This window comes from Crocodylus siamensis, chromosome 3 (genome assembly GCF_052110815.1).
Source record: "Crocodylus siamensis isolate JL-2025a chromosome 3, ASM5211081v1, whole genome shotgun sequence".
Taxonomy (NCBI): Eukaryota; Metazoa; Chordata; order Crocodylia; family Crocodylidae; genus Crocodylus; species Crocodylus siamensis.
In genome coordinates, this window is record NC_143397.1 from 175,435,706 (window position 1) to 175,460,098 (window position 24,393).

The 24,393-nt window shown below is 45.5% G+C and overlaps 1 protein-coding gene across 2 annotated transcripts in view; it reads right to left on the minus strand.

Moving 5' to 3' along the window:
• ANKRD29 (ankyrin repeat domain 29) overlaps positions 1 to 11,136 on the minus strand; it is a 55,011-nt gene extending 43,875 nt beyond the window's left edge. The window contains exon 1 of one of the 2 annotated variants that reach the window (XM_090039822.1): positions 9,298 to 11,136. In XM_090039822.1, coding sequence (XP_089895948.1) covers positions 9,298 to 9,318 — 21 coding nt within the window. In that variant the 5' untranslated portion in view covers positions 9,319 to 11,136. The remainder of the gene's footprint in view (positions 1 to 9,297) is intronic. The other variant, XM_090039821.1, reaches the window with a different exon arrangement.
• Positions 11,137 to 24,393: the final 13,257 nt, after the last annotated feature.

Here is a 24,393-nt window from a genome sequence, read left to right on the forward strand (position 1 = left end):
GGAAAAGAAGTCCATATCGTAAAAAAGTGTGTCAGAACTTTGCTACTGGGTACCTCTCCTGACAATCTCAGCAGAGAAGTCAAAGTCAGTTCGTATGGAGACTGAACCACACTGCTCAAATATCCCATTGCAGGGTCTCCTGCTTTTAATCAGTGTACAAGTTGCAGGGTATGAGTAGACCTGCTTTGAAAGTTCCCATTTCACTGTGTTTAACTGTTCCCTTTAATGAGCAGTCTGCTGGTGACTGTAGGCTGGACAAGATTTGGAGCAAAGCAGATTCACTGATATGGGGACTACATGAGAAAAGCTTCCAGACCACAGTGGAGAAAGGAAAGAATCACCAAGAAATACAATGGAGAAGAATGGATCAAGCAAGAATAGAGGGGGCAAGGTCACAGGAAAGAATAAAAAGGGAGAAGGAATTACAGTGGACAGAGATGTAAGAACAAAGGTAAATGGAGGGTGCAGAAGGAGGGATAAGTTGTGAGGAAGGTGTAGAAGAAAGAAACAATGCAAGAAATATGAAGGCAATATTTGAAATATATTATACAGTATATCATGTCTCACACTTAGTGTCCTGTGTCTGGGGTGTCAAGTAAGGTACAAACTGAACTACCCTTTTAAGATATGGTCTAAAACTATTGCCTTGTCTGAGTCATGTTAGTTTTCAGGACTATCACTATAGAATTTCACAAGCATTAACATTTCACTTAAAAATAAAGTAACTCAGACTCCCAGATGTATGTACTGAGGCCAGAAATGTTTAGAATACAATGAGCTGAATCCAAACTCCGGTTAGAATTGAAATCCCAAGCTTGCAAAATTGACATTTTTAGAATCAGGAGGAGTCTCTCTTTACATTAGGTAACTTTAGGATTAGGAAAACTGATCTTTATATAGAAACCCCTCCAAAGATGCTCCAGTGTCATATTCAATCAGCACTGACTCAGTGGGGTTCTCACAAGAACACCTGGGAGAAACTAGATCATCAGCTTCACTTGGAAAGGGTGGAATCTGTATTTCAAACATTGTTTTGTCTACTCAGCTTGTGGGGACCAGGAGATGTGCATAGACACTCTTCAGTGTGATATGCCACTCAGATGATGCAGGGAGAGGATGACCTTAAATATGATGTTATCAAAGATCTCCAATAGCATTTATTACATGTGCAAGAAAATGTACAGGGAAAATATAAATGCAAACTGGGAAGCTATAAAATATAATACAGATCACTGGTAAATAGACTGCATTGCTCCTATGATCTCCTTGAGTCTCCTCAACCCTAAAAAAACATCCAGAGTGTCTCAGTGACTCCCCAAGGGTCAAATGATCACTGCCCCTGTCAGGAGACAACAGGAAGAAGAGGCCACAAAAGCACCATTTAATCCCTAACCTCCATGTCAATCTGTACATAAAGCTGCCCAAATGGTGCCACATAAGAATATCTAATTACAGATGAGTACTGTTGAGGGTACTCAATGCCACATGTGGTAAGGTTTTGGTCAAAGCCATGCCCCTGTAAACCAGCAGATGGGTTCAATTTTGAAACTGCCCCAATACTGCCAAGAGATCTTTTCTGGTCTCACAGTGTGAAACACGAGTAAGACTCTGTGTGTGTCTTTAAGTCTGCCTCTGAGTGGATATGCAACTAAAATCTACAGGGGACTATCTCCAATGCCTTGAAGCCTGCATCATCGTTTAAGTCTGTGCGAGGCATAATACAATGCTATTATGATTGATTGTATTTTCTACCCACTCAGCATGTCATATTCATAAGTCCAGATGACTGTGCTCCAATGCAAAGCAGTGGAATACCAGGTATAAATTGTTTCACTGGGATATTTAAAGAGAAAAACATATTAGAGCTCAGACTAAAATTTCTTTCCCTGGCACTGTACGCATAAGCCTTGCAGAAACCTGCAGAGACAAGCTCAACAGTATAATAGGTATGACAGATCCAGGATACATAAGTATTTAATTGGTTTTGTGCTAGTTAGTTTTAATATTTATAACTATTAGCAACTAAGAATTGGCAATCCCATGAAAAGTTCCTGCTGCCTCATAAATCACAGTGCACTTTTACAAAAAGCATGAGAACATTTCACATACCAATATACTTGGGGCAAGAGGACATTAAGAAGTATTAAAATTGGCAAAAGAAACTAGATTCCAATCTAAAGTAACCATGGATAAACTCTGGAAGTACATAAGCAAAACTTAGATAAGACCAGACCAATATTAGTCTCAATCTCAGTATGAGACTGCAGGCTCTTGGTGAAGAATGACAGTTCTTCTAGCCTCATTGCATTCATCCCACTCAAATTACTGCTGCAGCCAAACAGGTGGTCTACAACTCCAGCAGATGCATCATGTTCTCGTCTCTCCTACTGACAAATACAGGAAAACATGAACTTATCTATATAGTGATTTTTGGAATATTATTGTTGTTATGATGTTCAAGAAAAATTGAATACAAAAGAAAGGCCATGCATTAGACTCACAGTTATTTTCGGCTCTCTGGAACAGAGTTCTGGAGTGACAGACATGACTCCCCGAATTAATTTTATTCTCTCCCTCTAACCCTTAATGTTTTGGAAAACTTTGGGGGCATGAAATACATGCATTTCAGGAGAAAGACTGTCATCACCACAGTCTATGCACCACTCACATAGGTTGGTGGACACTAGCCTATTGATCTTTACCTCTACAGCAAGGGCTTACAGATCAGCAAGGCTGAAATCATGCCTTTCATTCTGTGGTGAGCTGGAAATTTTGATCTGGCTTAGGCTGAAATGTCACTGAATGGCCCCACCACCAGAATCCTGCCAATATCCAGGCTTCACAGGTCCAATTAAATCACTTGGTGGGCTGGATCTGGCCTGCAGGACCAACATTGCTGTTCATTGGTTGAGGGAGTTGGATCAACATAAAACCAGTCTGAAAAGAGAATCCAACTTAATCTTTAACTTTGTGGTTCATTAAATTCTTCATTCCTTCTTCCTGGTAATCCTTTTCGACCACCTGCCCTAAAGCAAAAGTCTTCTCAGGCCTTCTGAATCAGATCCAAGCTATGGTTGAGCTCAGGACATGAGTCAGGCTTTCTTAAAGCCCTGTTTCAGTTCCAAATTGGAACTGCTCTGCTAGCAAATGCTCTTTTCTTCCCTCATACCACACACTTAGACACTCTCAGTAAAACTTAAGTATATGATATACCTACAGACTGACCTATATCATGGTCATCAGATAAAAACAAAAGGAGGGAATTTTTTTTCGCTATTTATATTCTAAGCAGTTCAAGGAAGATAGTCCAAGCCAGGCCAGGACATCCTTAAGAACAATGGAGGCCAACTTTTTGGCAAGTATGCGACAAGTTAGCCACTCAGATCCCTTCCCCGTCCAATCTGCTGCTCTCCCTTCCGTTCCCTTCCCTGTGCTCTCTGATTGATTTGCTGCTCTGCTTTCTTCTTCCTTCCTTGTGCTCCACGCCCAATTTGCTCCTTTGCTTTCTGCTTCCTGCCCTATCTGCTACTGTGCTGTTTGTCCCATCTCCAGTCTTGGGTGTGCCACACACAGAGGTTGCCCGTGCCACAGGCTGGACAACCTTGCTATAGAAAAACCCTCTACATACCATCTGGAATTAATCCATAAGTTTAAAAATAAAGATTGATACAACTGTGTTTTTTGTTTTCAAATTATAGTAGCAATTAAGTGACTTCAGATCAGGCATTACTTTGGGCTTAATGACCATTTGGGTTTAGTGACTTTTGAGCAAGCAACTCCTCCTTGTTGGCCTTTGAGCTACAGGAAATCTCCTGGGCCCCGATCATTATCGCTAAAAAGAAAAAAACTAACTTAATCCATTTATTGACAATGTTAATTTAGAAGAGATAGAGGTGCGCTGATACATTGGTCCGATATCGGATTGGTACCAATATAAAGAAAATTGACTGTATCAGAAATTGGCCAGAAGCAGCTGATAATTTGGCTGATAAATGTTTGTGTGTGCACACAGCCACAGCACACCACTTAGGCAGTGAGGAGCACAGCCTGGCAGTGTGGAGAGCTGCATGCAGCTGGTAAATCTGTTGTGGTGAAAGGGGTGCGGGGGCAGATCAAAGCTCCAGGAAGAGCTGGGGCTGCACCAGATGGGCATCAGTGTCAGCGCTAGGAGTGGGGCTACAGAAAAATTTGGGGTGGTTGCAGCCCCCTTCGTAGCCCCACCCTGAACCCAGCCCCCGCCGAGAAGAGCCTGGCACAGCCCCAGCACCAGCCCACACCGCCCCATGCAGATCCAGGGGCACACGCCCCCCACCATTCCCTCTGGAATGCAAATAGCAGTGGGAGTTGCCCCCACCCCAGCAGCAGCTCCATCCCATGCCCTGCCCTGGCTGGGCAGTGCCTGCCCCTACCCGCTCCCTCACCATGGGGGGCATTGATCTGCGCCCCCACCATGTCCCTCTCCTTCCACCACAATGGACTTACCAGTTGCACACAGCTGTATCAGAAATCAAATCAGTATTGGCTGATATACCTCCTTAAAAATTGGCTATCAGTACTGGCCCCCAAAATCTCTATCGGTGCACCCCTAATAAATTGCCTTAAAATTCCTTAAACTATCCTCTGTTGAAAATGTTGACTGTTGATACACTTCCAGTAAATTTTAAAGGTGATAGGCCAATACTGTACAAATGCTAAGCTTGACACCCATCAAAAGAACCTATTCAAAAATGCTCAAGGAAGCATTAAGGATATTCTCTAGATCAGACAAACCCATCTCTATATGGCAGAACAGGAAAATGTGAAATGATATTATATCATTTTATAGATCAGATAAGGGATTTAAAAAAAAAGTAATTAGCAAAATAGAAAAAAAATCATTAAAATGCTTTCTAAATCCTCTGATTTCAAAGTTCAATCTCCTGCTGTATCTCTGACTTGCTATATGTCCACAGATGAGAGAGGCGAGGGTACAGCTGAAGAGGGAGGGTGTGGTTCCACAGGACTGCAGAAGCAACAGTAATCTAGAACAGTGGTTCCCGAGCTTTTTAGACCACAGATTGGAAGCAACTGCAGACTGGCAAACTGTGGACCGGCATACTGCGGACCAGCAGCCAACCCTTTTTTATACCAAGTACAGTACTCAGTATAAAAAAGCGTTGGCCCCCAGTCTGCAGTATGCCGGTCACTTCCGGACTTCTGGTCCAGCAGCCAACTCTCCTGCGGACCAACCCTTCATAGCCTGGTACCAGGCTGCGGCCCTGGGGTCGGGAACCTCTGATCTAGAAGATGGAGGAAAAGAGCCAGAGGGAAGGGAGAGAGATTAGAAAGGGAAGCTAACCTGACTGGGTCTTACTCAGTGCACAGTGAAGTTAATGGAAAACCTCCATTTCTATTCAATATGCTCTGAGAGCAGGGGAGAGGGTTGGGATCAAGGCAGTCAAGAAGCAGAGTTGGAGACTTGGATTGAGGAAAATGTAATGGGAAGTAGAGATGGGACTGCAAATCAGGTTGGATGACTTTTCTTAGACACCACAGATACTGTCTGTATACAAAGATCCTGAGAAAAGAGGAGCTTAGTAGAAGGGAGTGCAGAAGTGAGCTTAAGCAGGCAAAAGTTTAGGCCAGCCGTTGAAAGAAGAAATAATAGTAATTTGGAGAAAGAGGGAGAGAAATGGCAAATCATTTGCAATTCATAGGTGAAAAAGGAAGGTAAGGAGGAGAGTGACATCAACTAAAAAAGGGGAGAGAAAGAGCCCAGTGTAGGTACTTCAGCCTTCTGGGATAGGGAGAGAACACTAAACAATAGAGAAGCCACAGACACAGGCTGGAGGGAAACTAGAGCAAGGGTGGAGAGATGGAATTTGCAAGAGTTGTACGGGTCAGACAGTGGGCCAATTGGAAATGAAATTCCAGAAGGAGAAGGAAATGTGAATTACGGCATGAAGAAAGAGACAAGCCCCTGAAAGAAAGATTAGAAAAAGCGAGGTTTAAGGGATATGGTTGAAACAGGAGGAGAATGTAGGTCTGGCATTATGTGGAACAGCTGTTACCAACAGCCAGGACGAAAGTGAAAGTGAAGGGGATATATAAGAGTATATCTGTGAGAAGGGAAAGGATTTTTGGGGGTGATCTCTTTTACCAGACTAACTGTATAGTTAGGATAATGTTAGACAAGCTTTCAAATGCAAAGCATTCTTCTTCAGGGAAAGGAAGAGATGGGGGAACACAAGGAGATGAAGGGAACTAAATACAATGGGAGTCTCAAGAGAGATGATCAGAGATTGCAAGGGTTAGCAGAATAAGTGTGGAGAGTGTTGTGAGAAGATATATACAGTATTTTTCGGACCATAAGACGCACTTTTTTCCCCCCAAAAGTGGGGGGAAAACGAGGGTGCGTCTTATGGTCCGAAGGTGTGTGTCCCGGGGAGACGGGGCGGAGCTTGTCCGCGGAGGCGGTGGAGCCCAAGCGGGACACCCGCCGCTTGTTTATGCCGTGTCCCGGGGAGACGGGGCGGAGCTTGCCCACGGAGGCGGCGGAGCCCGAGCGGGACATCCGCCGCTTGTTTACACTGGAAGCCAGCGCCCGTGCCGGTGGCCGGGAGCCGGCAATAAAAATGGCCGGCCGGAACAGACAGGGCAGGAGTCCGAAGGAGGGACTCGCTGCCGCGGAGACTGAGGCTCCAGGAGGGGTGCGTCTTATGGTCAGGTGCGTCTTATGGTCCGAAAAATACGGTACTCTTCAGGGCAAGAACTGTCCTCCTCTGCATTTGGCAGTCACCTACCATGTGCTAAAGCAGGGGTGGGCAAAATGTGACCCACTAGGCCATTCTATCTAGCATGCAGGGCCCCTAAAAAAATTTAGAAAATTAGTATTTATCTGCCCCTGGCTGCCTGTCATGTGGCCCTCAATGGCTTGCCAAAACTCAGTAAGCAGCCCCTCGACCCGAAATAATTGCCTGCCCCTGTGCTAAAGGCTTAGGGACTGCAGTTACTGGGAAAGTAAGAAGCAAAAAAGAATAGAGTCAGATTTACAGGAATGAGAGGAAATGACAACAAACAATCAATCAAGTAAAACAAAGTAATGCAAAAGCAAAGCAAATAAATTAACAATGATCTGGCACAGAGCTGGTCATCAATACATGAAGAGCCAATAAAGGATGTGGAGGTTGCATAATGGGTGAAGGGCTCTATGTCCACAACAAATACTCTCCACTTTTATCTATACATTGCTTTTTGCTTTCTTCCTTTCTGATTGCTCCTTTTTAGTAATCTCCTTTTAGGATATAAGAATTTCTTTTAAGACCTCATGTGTAAAAGCGTGTCATAACATTCTTAGTCAATGCACGGCTCTGTTGGGACATCCCATGTTAGGACAACTCTTGACATGCTTTTAAAAGTAAATATTTCCTGTTGCAGTATGGAAACCTAAATACAGCATTACTGTTTTAGCCTGTCAGCCACAAAAGACAAACTGACTAGAACAGTGATGCTCAACCTTTTTGGGAGGTGGGCCGGATGGGCAGCGCTTGGCCCATCTGCAAGCTGGATCCAGCCAGTGGTCCTGATCCTACATCTAGGCAGGTGAAGTGGGCCCCATCCAGCTGTGCAGAGTGGGGTGGAGACAACCCAGCCCTGCACCGGAAGTGGGCTTGAACTGTCCCCATGGGGAGAAAGGGGTCTGGATTTGCCTAGATCTAGATGCCAGGAAGAGGGGGAGTGGCCTAGCCCTGATCCAGACACAGGGGGGAAGGAGGCGCATCCTGGATCTAACCCACCACATAGGGCTTGGGAATTTGGTGGGGGGAGGGTGATCTGATTAATTGCTACTGTCCTCCCAGCACCAAGTTCCCTGACCTGTGGAGAGTCAAGCGGGCCAGCTGCAATGCTTCTGTGGGCCACGTTTGGCCATGGGCCAGAGGTTGGGCCCCCCTGGACTAGAAGAAAAAATATGCAGCCAGCCAGTCCAGTTCCGCCGACTTAAGTTGAGTGAAATGAAGGCTGCAAGCCAACAGGGCCTTTACACAAAAGAAAATCCAGCTTAACAATTATTTAATTGTTTTAGAGCCAGAAGAAAGAGTTTTCAAAGTCAAAAAAGATGCACAGTGCCATACTCCACACCCCTACATAGGTTCTGACTGTCCTCGAGCAAATCTGAGTGCTAACAGGGACTTGCAGTGTGAGGGCATCCAGTTATTTTCCAAATACAATTTGAGTTTCCTCCACCATTAACAAGCACCCCTGCTGCTACTTTGTTCCTTGCTCTAAAATAACCCTAGGTTTTTCTTCAGACAAACACAGATGACAAGATGGGGTGTTGGTTGTAGCCATGTTGGTCTAAGGCAGGGGTGGGCAAAATGCAGCCCCAGGGCCAGATGCAGCCTGCCAGGCCACTCTATCCAGCCCATGGTGCCCCTAAAAAATTTAGAAAATTAATATTTGTCTGCCCTGGGCTGCCTGTCATGTGGCCCTCGATGGCTTGCTGAAACTCAGTAAGCAGCCCTCTGCCCAAAATAATTGTCTAAGGACACAGGCAGACAAGGTTCTTTGGGTAGATGCGATACCCTTTAATCAGACCAACAAAATAGCTTGAAAAATTGTTCTTTGCAAGCTTTTGGGCACAAACCCTCTTCTTCAGGCACAGGGAAAGTCTGCTGGTGTTTGGAGGACAAGGCTTTGCAAGGAGCTGAGTGTCTGGGGCGGCCGAGAGAGGGTCACGGGATGTCAGGGGAAGTGAATGCGACCATTTGAGTTTAGAGACTTTTGAGCAAGCAACTCCTCCTTGTTAGACTGAACCCCAGGAAATCTCCTGAGCCCTGATCATCATTGCTCAGTCTGGATTCAACCTCGTCTTTCTGGTTTAAAGAGAGAAAAAACAAACAAACTAGGTTCATCCATTTCTTGGCAACGTTCAACGCTAAGAAATGAAGTAGAGATAACGGTAATATCCAGCATCCGCAGGCTCCTTTTGGGGGCACGTCCCCAGCCCGCCACGTGTGCCCCAAGGTCGGTTCCCAACCCAGACTGAGCCCGAGGATGACTCACCAGGATGCCGCTCCCCCGCACACGACCGCCCGCGGTCCATGCCCCCACGGAGATGCAGGCGGCGCGGGGCGCCCCTCCACCTCCCGGCTGCTCCCGGGTTGGGGGTGCCCGTGCCAGAGCCCCCGGGGCAGGCGGCAGCCGGGGCCCTGCGCAGAGCGGCGGAGGCTGGTGCGGATGCAGCCAGGCCTGCCCGGGCGGCAGGGACGCGCAGGGCAAGGGAGGGCAGGGCAGGGCAGGGCAGGGCGCGCCTCTTACCTTGAAAGACATCTTGCACATGCCAGCAGCGACTCATGCCGAGCGAGGCGGCGCGGCGGAGCCTTCTCCTCAGCACTGCCCAGCCCCGGGCGCGCGCGGTCAGACGCTGCGGGCAGGCTGCAGCACCGCGCCGCGCCTCAGCATCGCGGCGGCTGCAGCAGCCGGAGGGGCCTGCGGAGCCGCCAGCCCCTGAGGCGCTGGCTGGGCCGGGCCGGGCCGGCACATGACCCCGCGGCGCGCGCCACCGGCCCCGCTGCGGCGGGAGGGGCCGCCCACGGGCGGGGGCAAAGCCCGGTACCAGGGCCTGCCTGCGGCGGGCAGGAGCCCCGGGGGTCCCTCATCCCCGCTCCTGGGTCCTTGTTCACGGCGGAGCACTGCACACTTCAGGGGCGTCAGGAATGATACAGGCATCCTGGTTTTCTCTGACGTCAAAAAAACCCCAGTTTCAGGTTAAAAAAAGGAACCCCAAATCCACATTTTTCCATGGTTAAAATGATGCACCTCTGTATCTATCTATCTTAGTGGTGATATAACCTGTGTGTGTATATATATGTATATGTATATACGTGTGCGTGTATTAGTGGTGTTATATGTGTGTGTGTGTATACACATACGCACACACACGTGTGTGTGTGTTTCATTTAAATCACAGAAAAGGTGTTATATGTGTATGTGTGTATACATATTAATGTTGTTATATATAGATATATATGTGTGTGCGTGTGTATAAATGTATACACACGTTATATAACGCCACTAATTATATAACACACAGATACACACACACATATCTATCTATCTATCTGTTTCATTTAAATCATGGAAAAATGTGGATTTGGGGTTACTTTTTTTTATAATTAAAAAATTGTGGAATTTTAAGTCAGAGAAAACCATGAAGCAGACCTGAGGTGGCTGCTTCCCCCTCATGCCAGTCCAGATCCAGCTGCTTCTTGGGGGCCACATGCATTGCACACAAGTCTGGTGGGCTGGCACTTGGCAGGCTGGCCCATGACAACCCTGCCTGGGCTTATTCAGACGTGCCCCCTGGCTGCGCAGTTGTGGGGTTTAGGGTGACCAGAAAAGAATTTTTCCCCGTAATCTCAGCCTAATTTCAGCTCCTTCAGGGCTGCATACTTGGTACCCAAGTTTTATTTTTATATATATTATTATATGCTGTTACATTATTACATTACATTATTTTATATTTTTATTAGTAAATGTACTTTTTTAATGATTTTCTAACTCTTGAGCAGGTTGAAGTCACTACTAATGACCTATCATTCTGTAAAGGTTAGCTTTGAAAAAGGAACCAGGAATAAGGACCTTGGAATAAGGAACAACTTCGGTCTCATCACACTGACCCAGTGCAAAAGCAGGCAAGCTGGGCACTCTGCACGGCGTGCAGACAGCCCTGTGCCTTGCACCAATGCAGACCCATGCATTGAGGTGAAGTGAATCCTCCATCCACTTGTATACCAAGTGAATGACACAGCCAGGTCCACACTATGTTAAGGCTGCATTGTTTTCCCTTTCCTTCTAAAGTAGTCCTGTCCTTTGCCCCCCCTCACAGATTTTGCACTCCTTTAAAGAGTTGAGTTAGGTATTGGATTTCTTTTACATCGATATAGTTACACAGGTAGCTGTCCACCTAGTGGAGATAAGATTATTCTAATGTAATTAAAGCCTTTGTCTGTCTGTCTGTCTGTCTGTCCGCAATGCTCTGTGCCAACTGCGCATGTGCTGCCAAGAGGGTATGCGTGAGGGCCTGGAGCGTTATGGACAGAGGGGGCAAGGGAGCGATGGAGCTGGCCCACCCCCGCAACAACAGCTGGTGGGGAGGGGGACACAGCAGGGAAGAGGGGAGGAAAGGATGGAGGGAGGGACGGAGGGAGGGAGGGAGGGGAGCGGGAAGGGGAAGGGGAAGTGTTGGGTCCAGACGTCGATGTAGGCGCACGTGTGTGAAAGTGCATGTGAGCCCTTGGCTCCCCTCAACCCCACTGAGCAGAGCAGCGAGACCAATGAGAGAGGAAAGGAGTCACAACCAGGAATAAGGTAAGCGGACAAGGGGGAGGAAAGGCGAGCAGGAGTCCGCCCAGCTGTAGGGAATCGGGAAGGGTTTTTTTTTCCCCTCCTGCCCCTATTTAGCAGCGCTGGACGGGAGCCTTGCAAACAGGCCAGGCAAACAGGCGCACTCTTCAGGAGCGTGCCAGAGTTGGCACAGGAGTTTGCACAGGGGGGAGCACAGGGTGGGGGCCTGAGACTTCACGTGTTGGGAGCCCCTGCCATGGAGGAGGACTCCAGACAGAGACTTCAGGTAAGTGTATGAGGAGAGGGGCAGCAATGGAGATGGTGACACAGAGTGCAGCCAGGGACCCAGCCTTGGTGTTGCCTCTGGCTCAGAGCTCCTATGGGGCTAGCACCCAGACAGGGCCTTTGGAGGGGTTGGCAACACCCTGGGCCCCTGTCTGTGGCAGCTACCTGGCAGGGGCTCTGGGGCCTGGGCGAACCAGGAGTCCCCTCACCTGTCCCATATCTGCCCAACTTGAGGCCCTGGAGGGGCAGGTGAGGGAACTCCAGGTAGAGGTGAGCAGGTTGCAGTGGATCAGGGCAGCTGAGGAAGAGATTGACAGATACTTCCATTCTCTTCAGGGCCACACACCTGGAGGGGAGGCGTCACAGGAGGCGGTCGATGCAGAAGGATAGAAGACAGTCACCTCCAGATCTAGACATTGCAGAGCTAGATGTCACACTACTGGAGCAACTCCCTCAGTGCAACTGGGATACAGGTATGATGCCCTAGCATCACTGGGAGAATGTACAGCAATGGAGGCAACATCCACAGCTACCACCAGACAGGCTGAGAAGCAACTGGGCAGCCAGAGGAGAAGACATCGAGTCATCATGGTGGGAGACATGCTCTTGAGAGGAACAGAGACAGCTTGGATCCTACAGTACAGGAGGTATACTGCCTGCCCAGAGCTAGGATTCAGGATGTCACATCAAGGCTTCCAGACCTAATGAGGCCCATGGACTACTATCCCATGGTCCTCATCCATGTTGGAATGAATGATGTGGTCCGGAGTAGTCTGGGACAGGTCATAGCTGACTACAAGGCTCTGGAAGACAGGCTTAGAGACTTGGGGGCACAAGTAGTCTTCTCATCAGTCCTCCTGGTCAGCGGACGCGGCCAGCACCACAGGAACTGCATTGAGGAAGTCAACTCACGGCTTTGGAGCTGGTGCCACCATGTGGGGTTCAGCTTTCTAGACCATGATCCATACTTCCAGGATAAGACCTTGCTGGGATGGGATGGCCTACATCTCTCTCCAAAAGGTAAGAGTCTCTTCTCTTACAGTTTGGCAGACCTCCTACGTAGAGCTTTAAATGAGGGATGGGGATGCTGAGTTCAGGATGAGATCGGGGAGGACAAGCCACAACCCGCACACTGGAATTGATCAGGTAAGTACTAAGGGACCCACTAAGAATCAGGAAATTTGAATACTAAGTCCACCTATCGGGGGGCCAAAATGTCTCTACACTAATGCTGGAAGTATGGGAAACAAGCAGGAGGAATTATGGGTCAGATTACAAGGGGGTAGGGGTGAAAGGGACTTGGTAGCGGGGGTCTATTACAGACCCCCATGCCAGGAGGAAAAGTTAGACCTAGAATTCTCGAAACAGATCTCAAAGGCAGTACGCTCAAAAGAGCTAGTCGTGGGTGACCTAAATTACCCAGACATCTGCTGGGAGGAGCAGTCGGCCAGGTCTGCCCATTCACGTAGGTTCTTAACCTGCATACAGGACCTGCATCTAACACAGGAGGTATGCAGTCCCTTACTTGACTTGGTGCTGGCCACAGGGGAGGACTTCATGGGGAATCTACAGGTACAAGGTAACTTAGGGGATAGTGACCACCAGTTGATAGGATTCACTATCTGGTGCAAGGTGGGAAAGACAACTAGTAGGGCAGTAGTGCTCGACTTCGGGAAGGCCAACTTCAACAAGCTCAGGAGATTAGTTGGGTGGGACTGAGGGGTAATCGCATCTGTGAGTTGGGAGTCCAAGAAGGGTGGGAGTTCCCCAAGGGACTGATCCTACAGGCACTGAGGTGCACCATCCCAGTACACGCAAAGGGAGGCAAGAGCCAAACATCCTTCTTGGCTGAGCAGGGAAATCCAGGATAGCCTTCAGAGGAAAAAAGAGGCCTACAGGCTGTGGAAGCAGGGGGCAGCCACCAAGAAGGAGTATACCTGCTTGGCTCGCACTTGCAGGGAAGCAATGAGGAAGGCCAAAGCAGGTACAGAACTCAAGTTGGCAACAAAGATTAAGGATAACAAAAAGTCCTTCTTTAAGTACATAGGGAGCAGGAAGAAGGCACAGGGTAACATAGGGCCACTACAGAATGGACCAGGGCAACTTGTAACTGATAGGATGGAAAAAGCAGAGCTCTTAAATAATTTCTTTGCTTGTTTTCCTGTACACGGATACAAATACACCTCCCAATGAATCTTTAGTCTGGAGTGTGAGTAATAACAATCCACCAATGGTTAGCACTGACCTAGTGAAGGGACACTTGGAAGGGCTGGATGTATTTAAGTTGGTGGGCCCCGACGATGTTCACCCAAGGGTACTAAAGGAATTGGCTGATGTCATAGCAAAACCACTGATGCAACTGTTTGAGTGCTTATGGCACTCGGGACAATCTCAGAGGACTGGAAAAGGGCCTCCATTTTCAAGAAGGGGAGGAAGGAGGACCTGGGAATTATAGGCCACTTAGCCTCACCTCTATTCTTGACAAGACTTTAGAAAAAATCATAAAGGATCACATTTGCAGGGGGCCAGCGAGTCACACTATGGTAAAGGGCAACCAGAATGGGTTTATAGCAGGCAGAATCTGCCTGACTAACCTGGTCTCTTTTTATGACCAGGTCACAAATTGCTTAGATGCAGGAACAAAAGTAGATATTATTTACCTGGATTTTAAAAAGCCTTTTGACACAGTGTCACACACAATTCTTATGAGCAAACTGAGTAGCTGTGATATGAATTTTTTCACAGTATGGTGGATGAAAAGCTGACTCACGGGATGCACCCAGAGAGTGGTAGTGGATGGGTCGGTTTCCCCCTGGTGGGATGTGGGTAGTGGTGTCCCCCAAGGCTCTATCTTTGCACAAGTGCTTAAGATCAGTTATTTGGATAAAGGTGTTGAAAGCACCTTGTCCAAATTCACAGATGACACTAAACTATGGGGTACAGTTAACACACTGGAGGGCAGGGAGCGAATTCAGACAGATTTGGACAGACTGGGGAAGTGGGCGGATCAGGATAGGATGCAATTTAACAAGGATAAATGCAAGGTGCTGCACCTGGGGAGAAAGAATCTCCAACACACCTGTAGACTGGGAGGTACCATTGTGAGCACCACAACACTGGAAAGACATCTTGGAGTCCTGGCTGATGCAGAAATGAACATGAGCCACCAGTGTGACGAGGCAATAAGCAAGGCTAACCGCACTCTTTCTTGCATCGGCCGGTCTAGGGAAGTGATAATTCCCCTCTATGCGGCATTGGTGAGGCCACAGATAGAGTACTGCATTCAGTTTTGGGCACCATACTTCAAGAAGGATGTGGATAACCTTGAGAGGGTCCAGAAAAGGGATACTTGTATGGTTGAGGGCCTGCAAGTAAGACCCTATGAAGATGGCCCTGACAATCTACACCCCAGGGTACTCAAGGAGCTGGCGAGCATCATAGCACAGACTCTGGCACAGATCTTTGAAAACTCCTGGTGCTCTGGTATAGTGCCCAAAGACTGGAAGAAGGCCAATGTGGTGCCTTTCTTCAAGAAAGGGAGGAAAGTGGACCCGGCTAACTATATGCCCATCAGCCTGAATACTATCTCGGGGAAGATCTTAGAAAAGTTTATTAAAGAGGCCATCCTAACACCAACATCCTAAGGGATAGCCAGCATGGGTTTGTTGCGGGTAGGTCTTGCTTGACCAATCTCATTTTCTTCTATGACCAGGTGACCTATCACCTGGACAAGGGAGAAGAGATTGATGTCATATATCTTGACTTCCAAAAAGCCTTCGATCTAGTATCCCATGATCACCTCTTGGCGAAACAGGCCAATTGTGGTCTTGGGTCCACCACAATCCACTGGCTGGAAAATTGGCTCCGTGGTCAGACCCAGAGGTTTGTAATTGATGAAAGTCACTCATCATGGTGTCCTGTGACCAGTGGGGTCCCCCAAGGCTGCCAGCTTGTGACCGTTATTCCTGGTCACTTCTGGCAGTGCTTGGGGAAACAGGGACTTCCCAGTGCCTGCTGGTTCCCCCTGACTAGTTTGTAACAGGCCACTAGATCCCCCCTCAGCCTTCTCTTCTGGAGGCTGAACAGGTTCAAGTCCCGCAGCCTCTCCTCATAAGGCCTGCCCTGATGCCCCCGATCATGCGAGTGGCCCTCCTCTGGACCCTCTCCATGTTGTCCATGTAAGAGAGGTCTAGTCATGTGCCTGATAAATCTGCTTTTACAGTCTTGTGACAATCACACCAAGACCTTCAACTTGTATGTCTAGGCAAGAGTACAGAAGAGTGGGGGCTACCCAAGACATACCATTCCCCACTTTAGACCATTGAGACAAAATCCAACGGCCAGACCAAGTCCAGATGTTCAGTGCCTCGCTGTAGCCATAAATGGAGGTTGAAAATATTGTTTGGAGTGGGGCTGAGTGCATGAGTTAGCATAAGAAGTACAACTCCCATTGTGCCCTGTGTGGTATGACGCATGTGCACTTAGCCTCTTCTTCTTGCAGGGGCTAAGCCCTCCTCAGCCGCGCAGAGCTGAGTGCACATGGGGCACTGGCCTGACTGCATGCCAAGCAGCACCATGGTGTTGCTGCCGTTGCCAGCTGCCATGAAATTATTTTGCAGGGGCTAAGCCCTCCCAAGCCCTGGCCAGACCCAGATACAGACATGAGTGAACCGGGCAGTCGCCCAGGGCCCAGATAGACAGGGGGGCTGAAAATGGTAACTTTTTTTTGTGTTGTCTGACTATTATTATGATTATCTCTGGTGAAGCGGGGCCCAATACTAAAAGTTCACCCAGGGCCACCAGGAGTCTAGATACGGTGCTGGCTCCTGCCTTTTGCCATACATGCTTGTAGCTTCTGCCAGAGAGCAACAGATAAGAACTGCTGCTGACAGCCTAACCAGCAGCAAGGATGCATTTGTGTCAGAATGATGTCCATTATCTTTTCTCCAAACAAAGAATACCCACAAGGCAGTGGGAGCTAGGGTTTCAAGGCACCCTATACTCACCTTACTGTGGAGGTTGCAACATTGTGGTATTTTATAGGAGCTACTCCATCAGGAGTAGCCCCGCCACGTTGCCACCAGGCCCTCCAGTCGGATGCAGTTTATACTCATAAGCAGGACATAGTATGCTCCTGCCCGCTCTCTCTTTCTCTTTCTAGATAGAGAGAGAGAGAGAGAGAGAGAGAGAGAGAGAGCGAGCGAGCGAGCATACTATCTGTAACATGTAGCAGGGCCTGATGCCTCACACCAGAATTACTTGCTTCTCACATTTACAGGAATAAATAGAAGTGGGATAAACACCTTATCCATGCTACACATTACACATATTTCACAACTCGGTGGTGAATTGCAAAATAAATTTAGACCAGCCACATGTGCAAAGTAATCATCCCACAATTACCTGGTGAATTCCGCAATAGATTTAAACTGGCTGCACATGCAAAGTAATCATCTCACGGTAAGAATGATATTGAGCTATGAAAAGAGCCAACTAGCTAGAAAGTTAGTTCTTGAAAATGTGTAACAGCTCGAGAGCTGGTTTCTATCCAGCTTTAATTTGAACCTGTAGCAGGGCCCTTAGACTGCCATAGCCACACCATGGTAACACTTCAACTGCAAGGATTTCAAGCTGCTGCTGTTAACATGCAACAAAAACTGAGTGTTGTTAACAAGCCCTTGCAAATTGGTTGCGTTATTCCCACAGAAATTTTGCATTTCTCCTTGGGTTCCATTCAAACCAGCGCAGCTCTGAGAACACTGGCAGAAGATGATAATGGAAGATAAAAATGAAGAAACACAGTCCTGTCATTTCTTAAGAAAAGGAGTTTCAGAGACAACAATCTACTTTACAGTAACATTTTCCATTCTTGTGTGCATGGGTGGGTGTCACTCCAGTTATCTTTTTATGTGAATAAGAAACATTCATTAAAGGCTTAATTTCAAACCCATAAAATAAGGAGGCCTACAATTAATGCTGATAAAACTTGGTCCCAAACATGCCCCATTTTGCTTGGTTGTTACAGACCTCACTGAAAATCTGTTATGTGATCTCAAACAGCATAATAAGGCATGCTAAGGTTGGAGATCCCTGCATTCTTTCCTGTGGTTGATTTAAGTAGGGCCCTTGGTAGATCATTGTCTCTTTGATGTGTTCATACGTAATTCTCATTCACACAGGAATGTCATGTGTGCATAGAAAGGAGAATATATGTCACTAACATGCAAAAAAGTATATCCTACAACTACATGAGTCTCTGCATAGTTGTTCCCCAGAAAAATTAAATCTGTACATAATAAAACAAGCTACAGGCATTCAAGATTATAACCTCATGCACAGGATGTGCTTCAAAATGTAAGGCCTGTTGTGAACCTACCCTTACTCTTCATTATTAGAGATATCGTATAGACTCAGTGGATTATTTCGGTTCTGTGTGATACTTAAATTTCACTGGATGAAGGCGGTTGGACAGTAAGAATCATTTTTTTACTTTGATCTGGGTGATGAACCACACAATTTTGTTTGCTCATTGACTAAGGAAAATGTTTGTAATCTGTACAAGTTGCCTCTGCCCCACCCCTGGAAAATCCCTGTATTTATTTAATCTATTGCGAATATTACTACAGCCATACAACATTCAACAGCCAAAAGTCTAACTTGCTGACAGAGGAAAAGCCAAAAAAATCCTTTTGAGTAAACTGCACTGAAACATGCAGTATATTATTATCCACATTTTTTTGTAAGTGTAGTAAATCTAGACACATAGGGCCGAATTTTCAAACTGCCTTTAAGACTAAGCCCACCACATTTGAAGATACCCATTTGCACTTGAAACTGACTCACATTCGCATGTACTAGCATGTATTTGTGCACAAAATGTTGTTTGCATGTGCAGGTCTAGTCATTTCTTAGGAAAAAGAATGAGTGTTTAATTTAGATAGGTGCTCTTTTGGTGACCCTTTGAAAACATGTCCTCGACAGCATTATGGCACTGTCTCCCTTTCCTAGTGTATACTCCATGAACACCATATTCAAAGGCATTTTCCTATACTGCACAATTAATAAGCACATGTTTATTAATTATGATTATTAATGATAAAACCAGTGCTTAAATTAAGAGAATCTTTAAAATGAATAACTGCGAAAATGGATTCAGTGTGTTACAATGCTTAAACCTGACTTTGTGGGATCCTACATAGAGGGACCTGAACCAGATTGGAACATGAACTCTGTGACACTGGGAGAATTAAAATTTTGGGTGAAAACTTTTAGAATAGTGAGAATATTAGTTTAAGAATCCAAGTCTAGATCCAGTCTTCTATGGGTTGATATGATGCATATCTCTGCATTTGAATTAGTAAAATAAGTATCAGTAAGGAAGTGTGTGTGCTGCAAAGGCAATGTTGTTGGCTTCAGTATCAATTGGTAGATAGGGAGACAGACGCATATCACCAACATGCATCTCTGGTCAGATGTATTCAGATCTGGGGTTCTATGTGATCTTGAGAAACTTTTATTGTCATTATTTTAATTTTGATTCTAATATGATGATCTCTGGACTATATATAGCCTACAGCATACCATACTCTACATCCATCACAAAGACACTGTAACTCAGTATGCATCTTATTTCTAAACACATTTATGCATATATAGTTATCTTTGTTCCCATTCTGTCTTTTTCTGATATTTTCCACCACTATCCTACCTTTTCTGCAGAGGATAATGATTATGTATACAGAGCTTAAGGCAATATTTTTTCCATTACATACTGTTCTTTTTTTTAGGGAGTAAAGAAAGAGATCTTTATACAGTTTTATTGGTTACAGCTGTATTGGCATTGTCTTCTTTCCTGTCACATGTTTATGCTAAAGTACATTTGCTTATTAGGAAATTCCAGAGTTGAAATACTTGTGAGGAACATTGCAGAAACAAATTGGTTTATTCACAGGTATAAAAGAAAATTATTTTTAAAGTTTTTTTTTCAATAATTTGATCTCTAGCCTTTAAACCCTTTCTTCTCTCCATTACTAGCATTACCACTTTTTAAATTATTTCATATGCAAGATAGGTAGCTGAGCTATGCTGGAGTAAAAAGAAGTAACTGGCTGTTAGTGCTGAGGATGACATAGTGTTCTCTGCAATTTAGTTGCTAGGTTCATCCTCTTTAGCACTCAGGTCCTCATCTATAGAAGTCATAAAATAATACCTAACTGTCTCACAGGTCTGTGGATGCTCCACCACTGACTAGCAGTCTTGACCAAGACAGTCATTTTCAAAAGTAGCCTCTGATTTTAAATGCATTCCTATATCCCACGCTGAGTTCCCAAAAATGGAGGCACCCAAAAAAAGGCTGCTTTTTAATCTTTTGGCTTATCCTTTACTTATTTCATTTTCTTTAGATGATGTCCTGAACAACTAAGTTTTGATCAAAGTTATTTTGCAACCCTGACCATCAGACCCTATGGGCAGCACTAAGTTCTGTGTGTTGGAAAGGTCCCAGAAGGATTGCTCTGATTCCTAAGGATTGAGCAAAGCACTGTATTGTTCATGCATGTTCCTCTTGTAATGCACTTTTGCCTCTTTCCCATGCATCAACATGCCCCTACACTTAGCTTACATCCCTTGCACTGAGGGAATCCTCAGCTGCTGGTTTACAACAACTTTTAGTGCTTCCCTGGCACAAAGGACAGACCAAGGATCTGGGTTTATATCTTTAAATCGGAACAAAGACACTTAATGAAAAGCACTTTAAAACCTGCAGATCAGAACATATATAGATGTCAAAAGTATAACTAATTGAGTTATTAATTGTAAAAGTGGCAGGAGATCCAGAGGTTACTACAAGTGCAATCTATTATTAATTATTATGGATTCCTTTTAGCTTACCTTAATAGAACCACTGAAAATTAAAAACCCAAAACATTTAAATGGCACATCTAAATAATTTAGACAAGTAAGAAATACTTTACCATCCACATCCAGTTTTGAACATAGCCTTAAATCATGGAAATTCAATTCCCAATTTGTAAAGCATTGCAGTATAAAAATGTACATAGACACAGACACACACATTAGATGCTCCACTAACTTGTTATCGCAACAGTAGATAATCATCCAGCTTAACCTATGAATGGAAAAGCTATTGCTCTTCTGTAAAAAACATCATTCTCTACCTATAGCATTTTATTGATGAGTTTTTTTTATAATACATTCTTGGTTATTCAACCCCTTCTGAAAGTACCAGCCAAAAAGGCATTTGGATCACTGAATTTGTTAAGATAAGTGAAATCACAGTATCTTGTGAGTAATTATACATGCTGTTTTATGGATCATAATGTAAAGCCATACCAAACTTAATAGTACAGATATTAAATACAGTGAAACTTCACAAAGTGAATAGTTTATTATATAGTACTAGCAGTTCTAAATTACTATATCAGGCATTAGACTAGAGATGCACTACTCTACTAAGCACAGATGTAAAAGATGCTTACACAATGCTAAGAGTTAGAAGTTAGTAATGTTGCTTTTTATAAATTTAGAATGTTAATTTATAACTTAAAACTGTTGCTGTTTAGATAATCCAAAATTTGGATACCCTAGGTTTAGTTAATCAAGGATTTGCTATAGTAACATGAAGGATAGACTTCTGGATATGAAAAACTTCCAGCAGTGTGGAACCAGAATGCCTTCCCCTATGATAATATTTCCTAGAACCAACTGACTGTGTTGTATAAAATTCATCCCCTGGAGGGAACTCCTCTCCACCTCTAAATTCAGAAATGACCAAGGATTAATTAGATGATTCCCTGGAGCCTCCAAACCTACCCAAGTCATTCAGTTATGATACATGATAGTTCCTCTATACTAGTGAAGGTTGCAATCAGCTTCTGTAGTGAAGCTCTATTTTGCTCAGGAGATTTCTTTGCCCAAAGTATTTTAGGATTTATTTTGAAAGGGAAAGAACATTTCTTTAAAGTTAAAGGAAAATGAATCAGACTGCTCAAGTGACCTGTCAGTTTACATTGAACAAAACCCAGCATATTCCTGGCCATTACATGCCACATTTTTTATGGTATTTTTCAGCCAAAAATTTAAAAGTTGTTGTTTCAGTCCCAAAAAGCTCACTATATGCCAACCCATGTGAGTACACTCCAGCTACATGGAGCTTTCTATAGGGCATCTACTCTGAGTATGCTCACAATGTTCGCCAAACCTCTTATGTGTTAAACACATGCTGGAGTTCTGCATGGAGAGTTGCAAAGTCACAGCTCTTGATGCCCATATGGGCCAGGGGATTGAAAGTCAGAAAGAAACCCTGAGTTACAATGGTCATTAATAATTCTGTACACTTCACAGTGCTTATTGCTGAACAAAGCCTTGTGTACCTGTGTGAGGAGGCAGGTAAGTCTCATTCCTGACATTTTACAGACAGGGTAGCTAAGAGGTCATACAATAGGAGAGCTGGGAATAGAACACACATCTCTAATGCAACAGATTGAAGTGCCATCCCATGAAATACATGGCCTTTCAGAGCAAACATGCTATATCTATTGTTCAGTAATCATTAAAAACCAAAGGAATCTGACAGGGATCTGCCTCATTCAGTGTCTGAGTTCTAACAGAACAGTGCTGTGTAACATGAATTTTTGGACAACACAAAAATCACTTTCTGCTGGGTATTGTGAGAAATACAGTTAAAAGTACAGTTCCTCACATCTATGTGCTAGGCTGTATTGTCTTTATTTCTCACCTATTCTCTCCATCAGAATCTAGAACAGAACACAGTAATTTGGATTTTCCAAACAGCACTGTTTACCAACTAACTATGAATCACTGGCAAAGTTTTTGCCATGTCCCTGTTTAATGGTTAGTCAGCATAGAAGACAGCTTCTTTCCTAACAACTCTTAACTTGTGATCAGGTTCTGTGGTGTAGTTCTAAATGGTTTCAGTTCTAATCCTAATCTAATTCTAATGATCACTCAGGCAGGGAACTAATATAGTTCTACAATCATGATGGAAAGGGCTGACAGGCTAAACTTGTCCCTGGTATTTTCAACTGTGACATTCTTTTATTGTGCATTTTTTCTACATCCTGTAATAATTTGGTTTCTGATCCCATTTCCTCTTTCTTCTGACTGGGACTGTTGTAGACTTACAGTGCTGTAACATTTCATTGATTTGATGGGCGAGTCTCTTGGATTTACCGATTAGTCACAAACAATAGATTAAATTAATTCTTCTTGGTTTATAGGATGGTAATTCTGCCAGGGCCCACCAAAGATGAGAACAGAGTAAAAACAGGGAAATGGATAATTTTTAAGGCTCCATTAGGCATGTTTTATTGATAACTTTGATAATCTAAGGATTAATCTCATTTTGTAGCAAATACAGAAATTTAGGATTTATTTAAATTTATATAATGAAATGAAGCAACCTCAGTACTATGCCTCTAGTTCTCAACTGTTTTTTGTATTTTACATTAGACAAGCATTAGATTACAATCCCCAGAAATACTGTGGAGACAGGGACTAGAACATAAGATCCAGATCTCTCAGCTGAATATTCTTCTGGAATATGAACTCATTCTTCCTTTTACCTGTCCTCCTTCTAGCCCTTTGTCTCTTGCATTCTTGGCTGCACAGTAGCCCAGCATCAACAGGAGCAAGAGATTTACTTCTCAGGGGACATGCCTATATATGCATTTGATATTGGAGCAGTTTACTCTCCAGTAAACTACTTGAGAGTAAATGTTCCTGGGAAAGTGTCTAAATGTGCAGGAAAGTAGGATCAGATTCGCTGCTCTGAGCAGCAAACTGCTTCTGCTTCCTAGGGCCCTGCAGTGGGCCCCTGCTGCTACCAAGGGAAGCTGAAGGCTCCAGCCACAGCTGCCTGAGGCTGGCAGCCATCATTAAAAGGCAGCCCCTCTTCCTGCTTCCTGGCTCAGCCACTTTTCTGGCAGGGAGCAGCATGCAGAACCTGGGGCAGCATGCAACAGCACTCTTGTAGCAGCCTCTGCCACCCCATGCCATAGCTGCTCCAGCCTCTGCCTCTGGCAGTGATAGCCAGTATCCCAGGCTCCTGCTGGCCACAGTGTTGGCCCACTGCAATGACTGCCATTTTGCCCAGGGATGTCAAAGCCTTGCCAGCTCCCCCAAAAGGACCACCTACCTTACCAGCCTCACCATGCCATCCCAGGCCCCGCACAGCTGAGCAGCTGCCACCTACACCCCATCCTGCTGGCCAGACTCAAGCAGGGACACCACTGCTGGGGCTGTCCATGCCCTGCTGGGCCTTCAGCCCTGCCACCTCTAGGTCCGGCTGGCCATCCAGCTAGGACTGGTGTCTGCACGTTGTCCAGGCTCTTTGTGATGATGAGCAGTAGCTGGAGGCATTCTGAATGACCTGGGCCACCTTCCAGGACCTCATAGAGCAGCTCAGCCCCCACCTGGAGCAGCAAGACACCACCATGCAGCAGCCCTTCCCCAAAAACACCTGGCTGACTATGCCTACCAGCCTACACTATGTCATTGGCAAGGCCACTGCTGGGGAAGCCATCCTGGAGGTGTGTGGCACCCTCCAGGATGTGCTAGGGGACGCTGTGCTCTGCATGCATGACCCTCTAGCAGTGGTGGTGAGGTTCCATGCACTGGGCTTCCCCCAGTGCACTGGGGCCCTGTACAAGACCCACATCCCTACCACCTTCCTGCCCCATGGTGACCATCCCTTCTACAGCCATTGGGGCTTTCACTGTCATGCTCCAGGCCATCACCAACCAC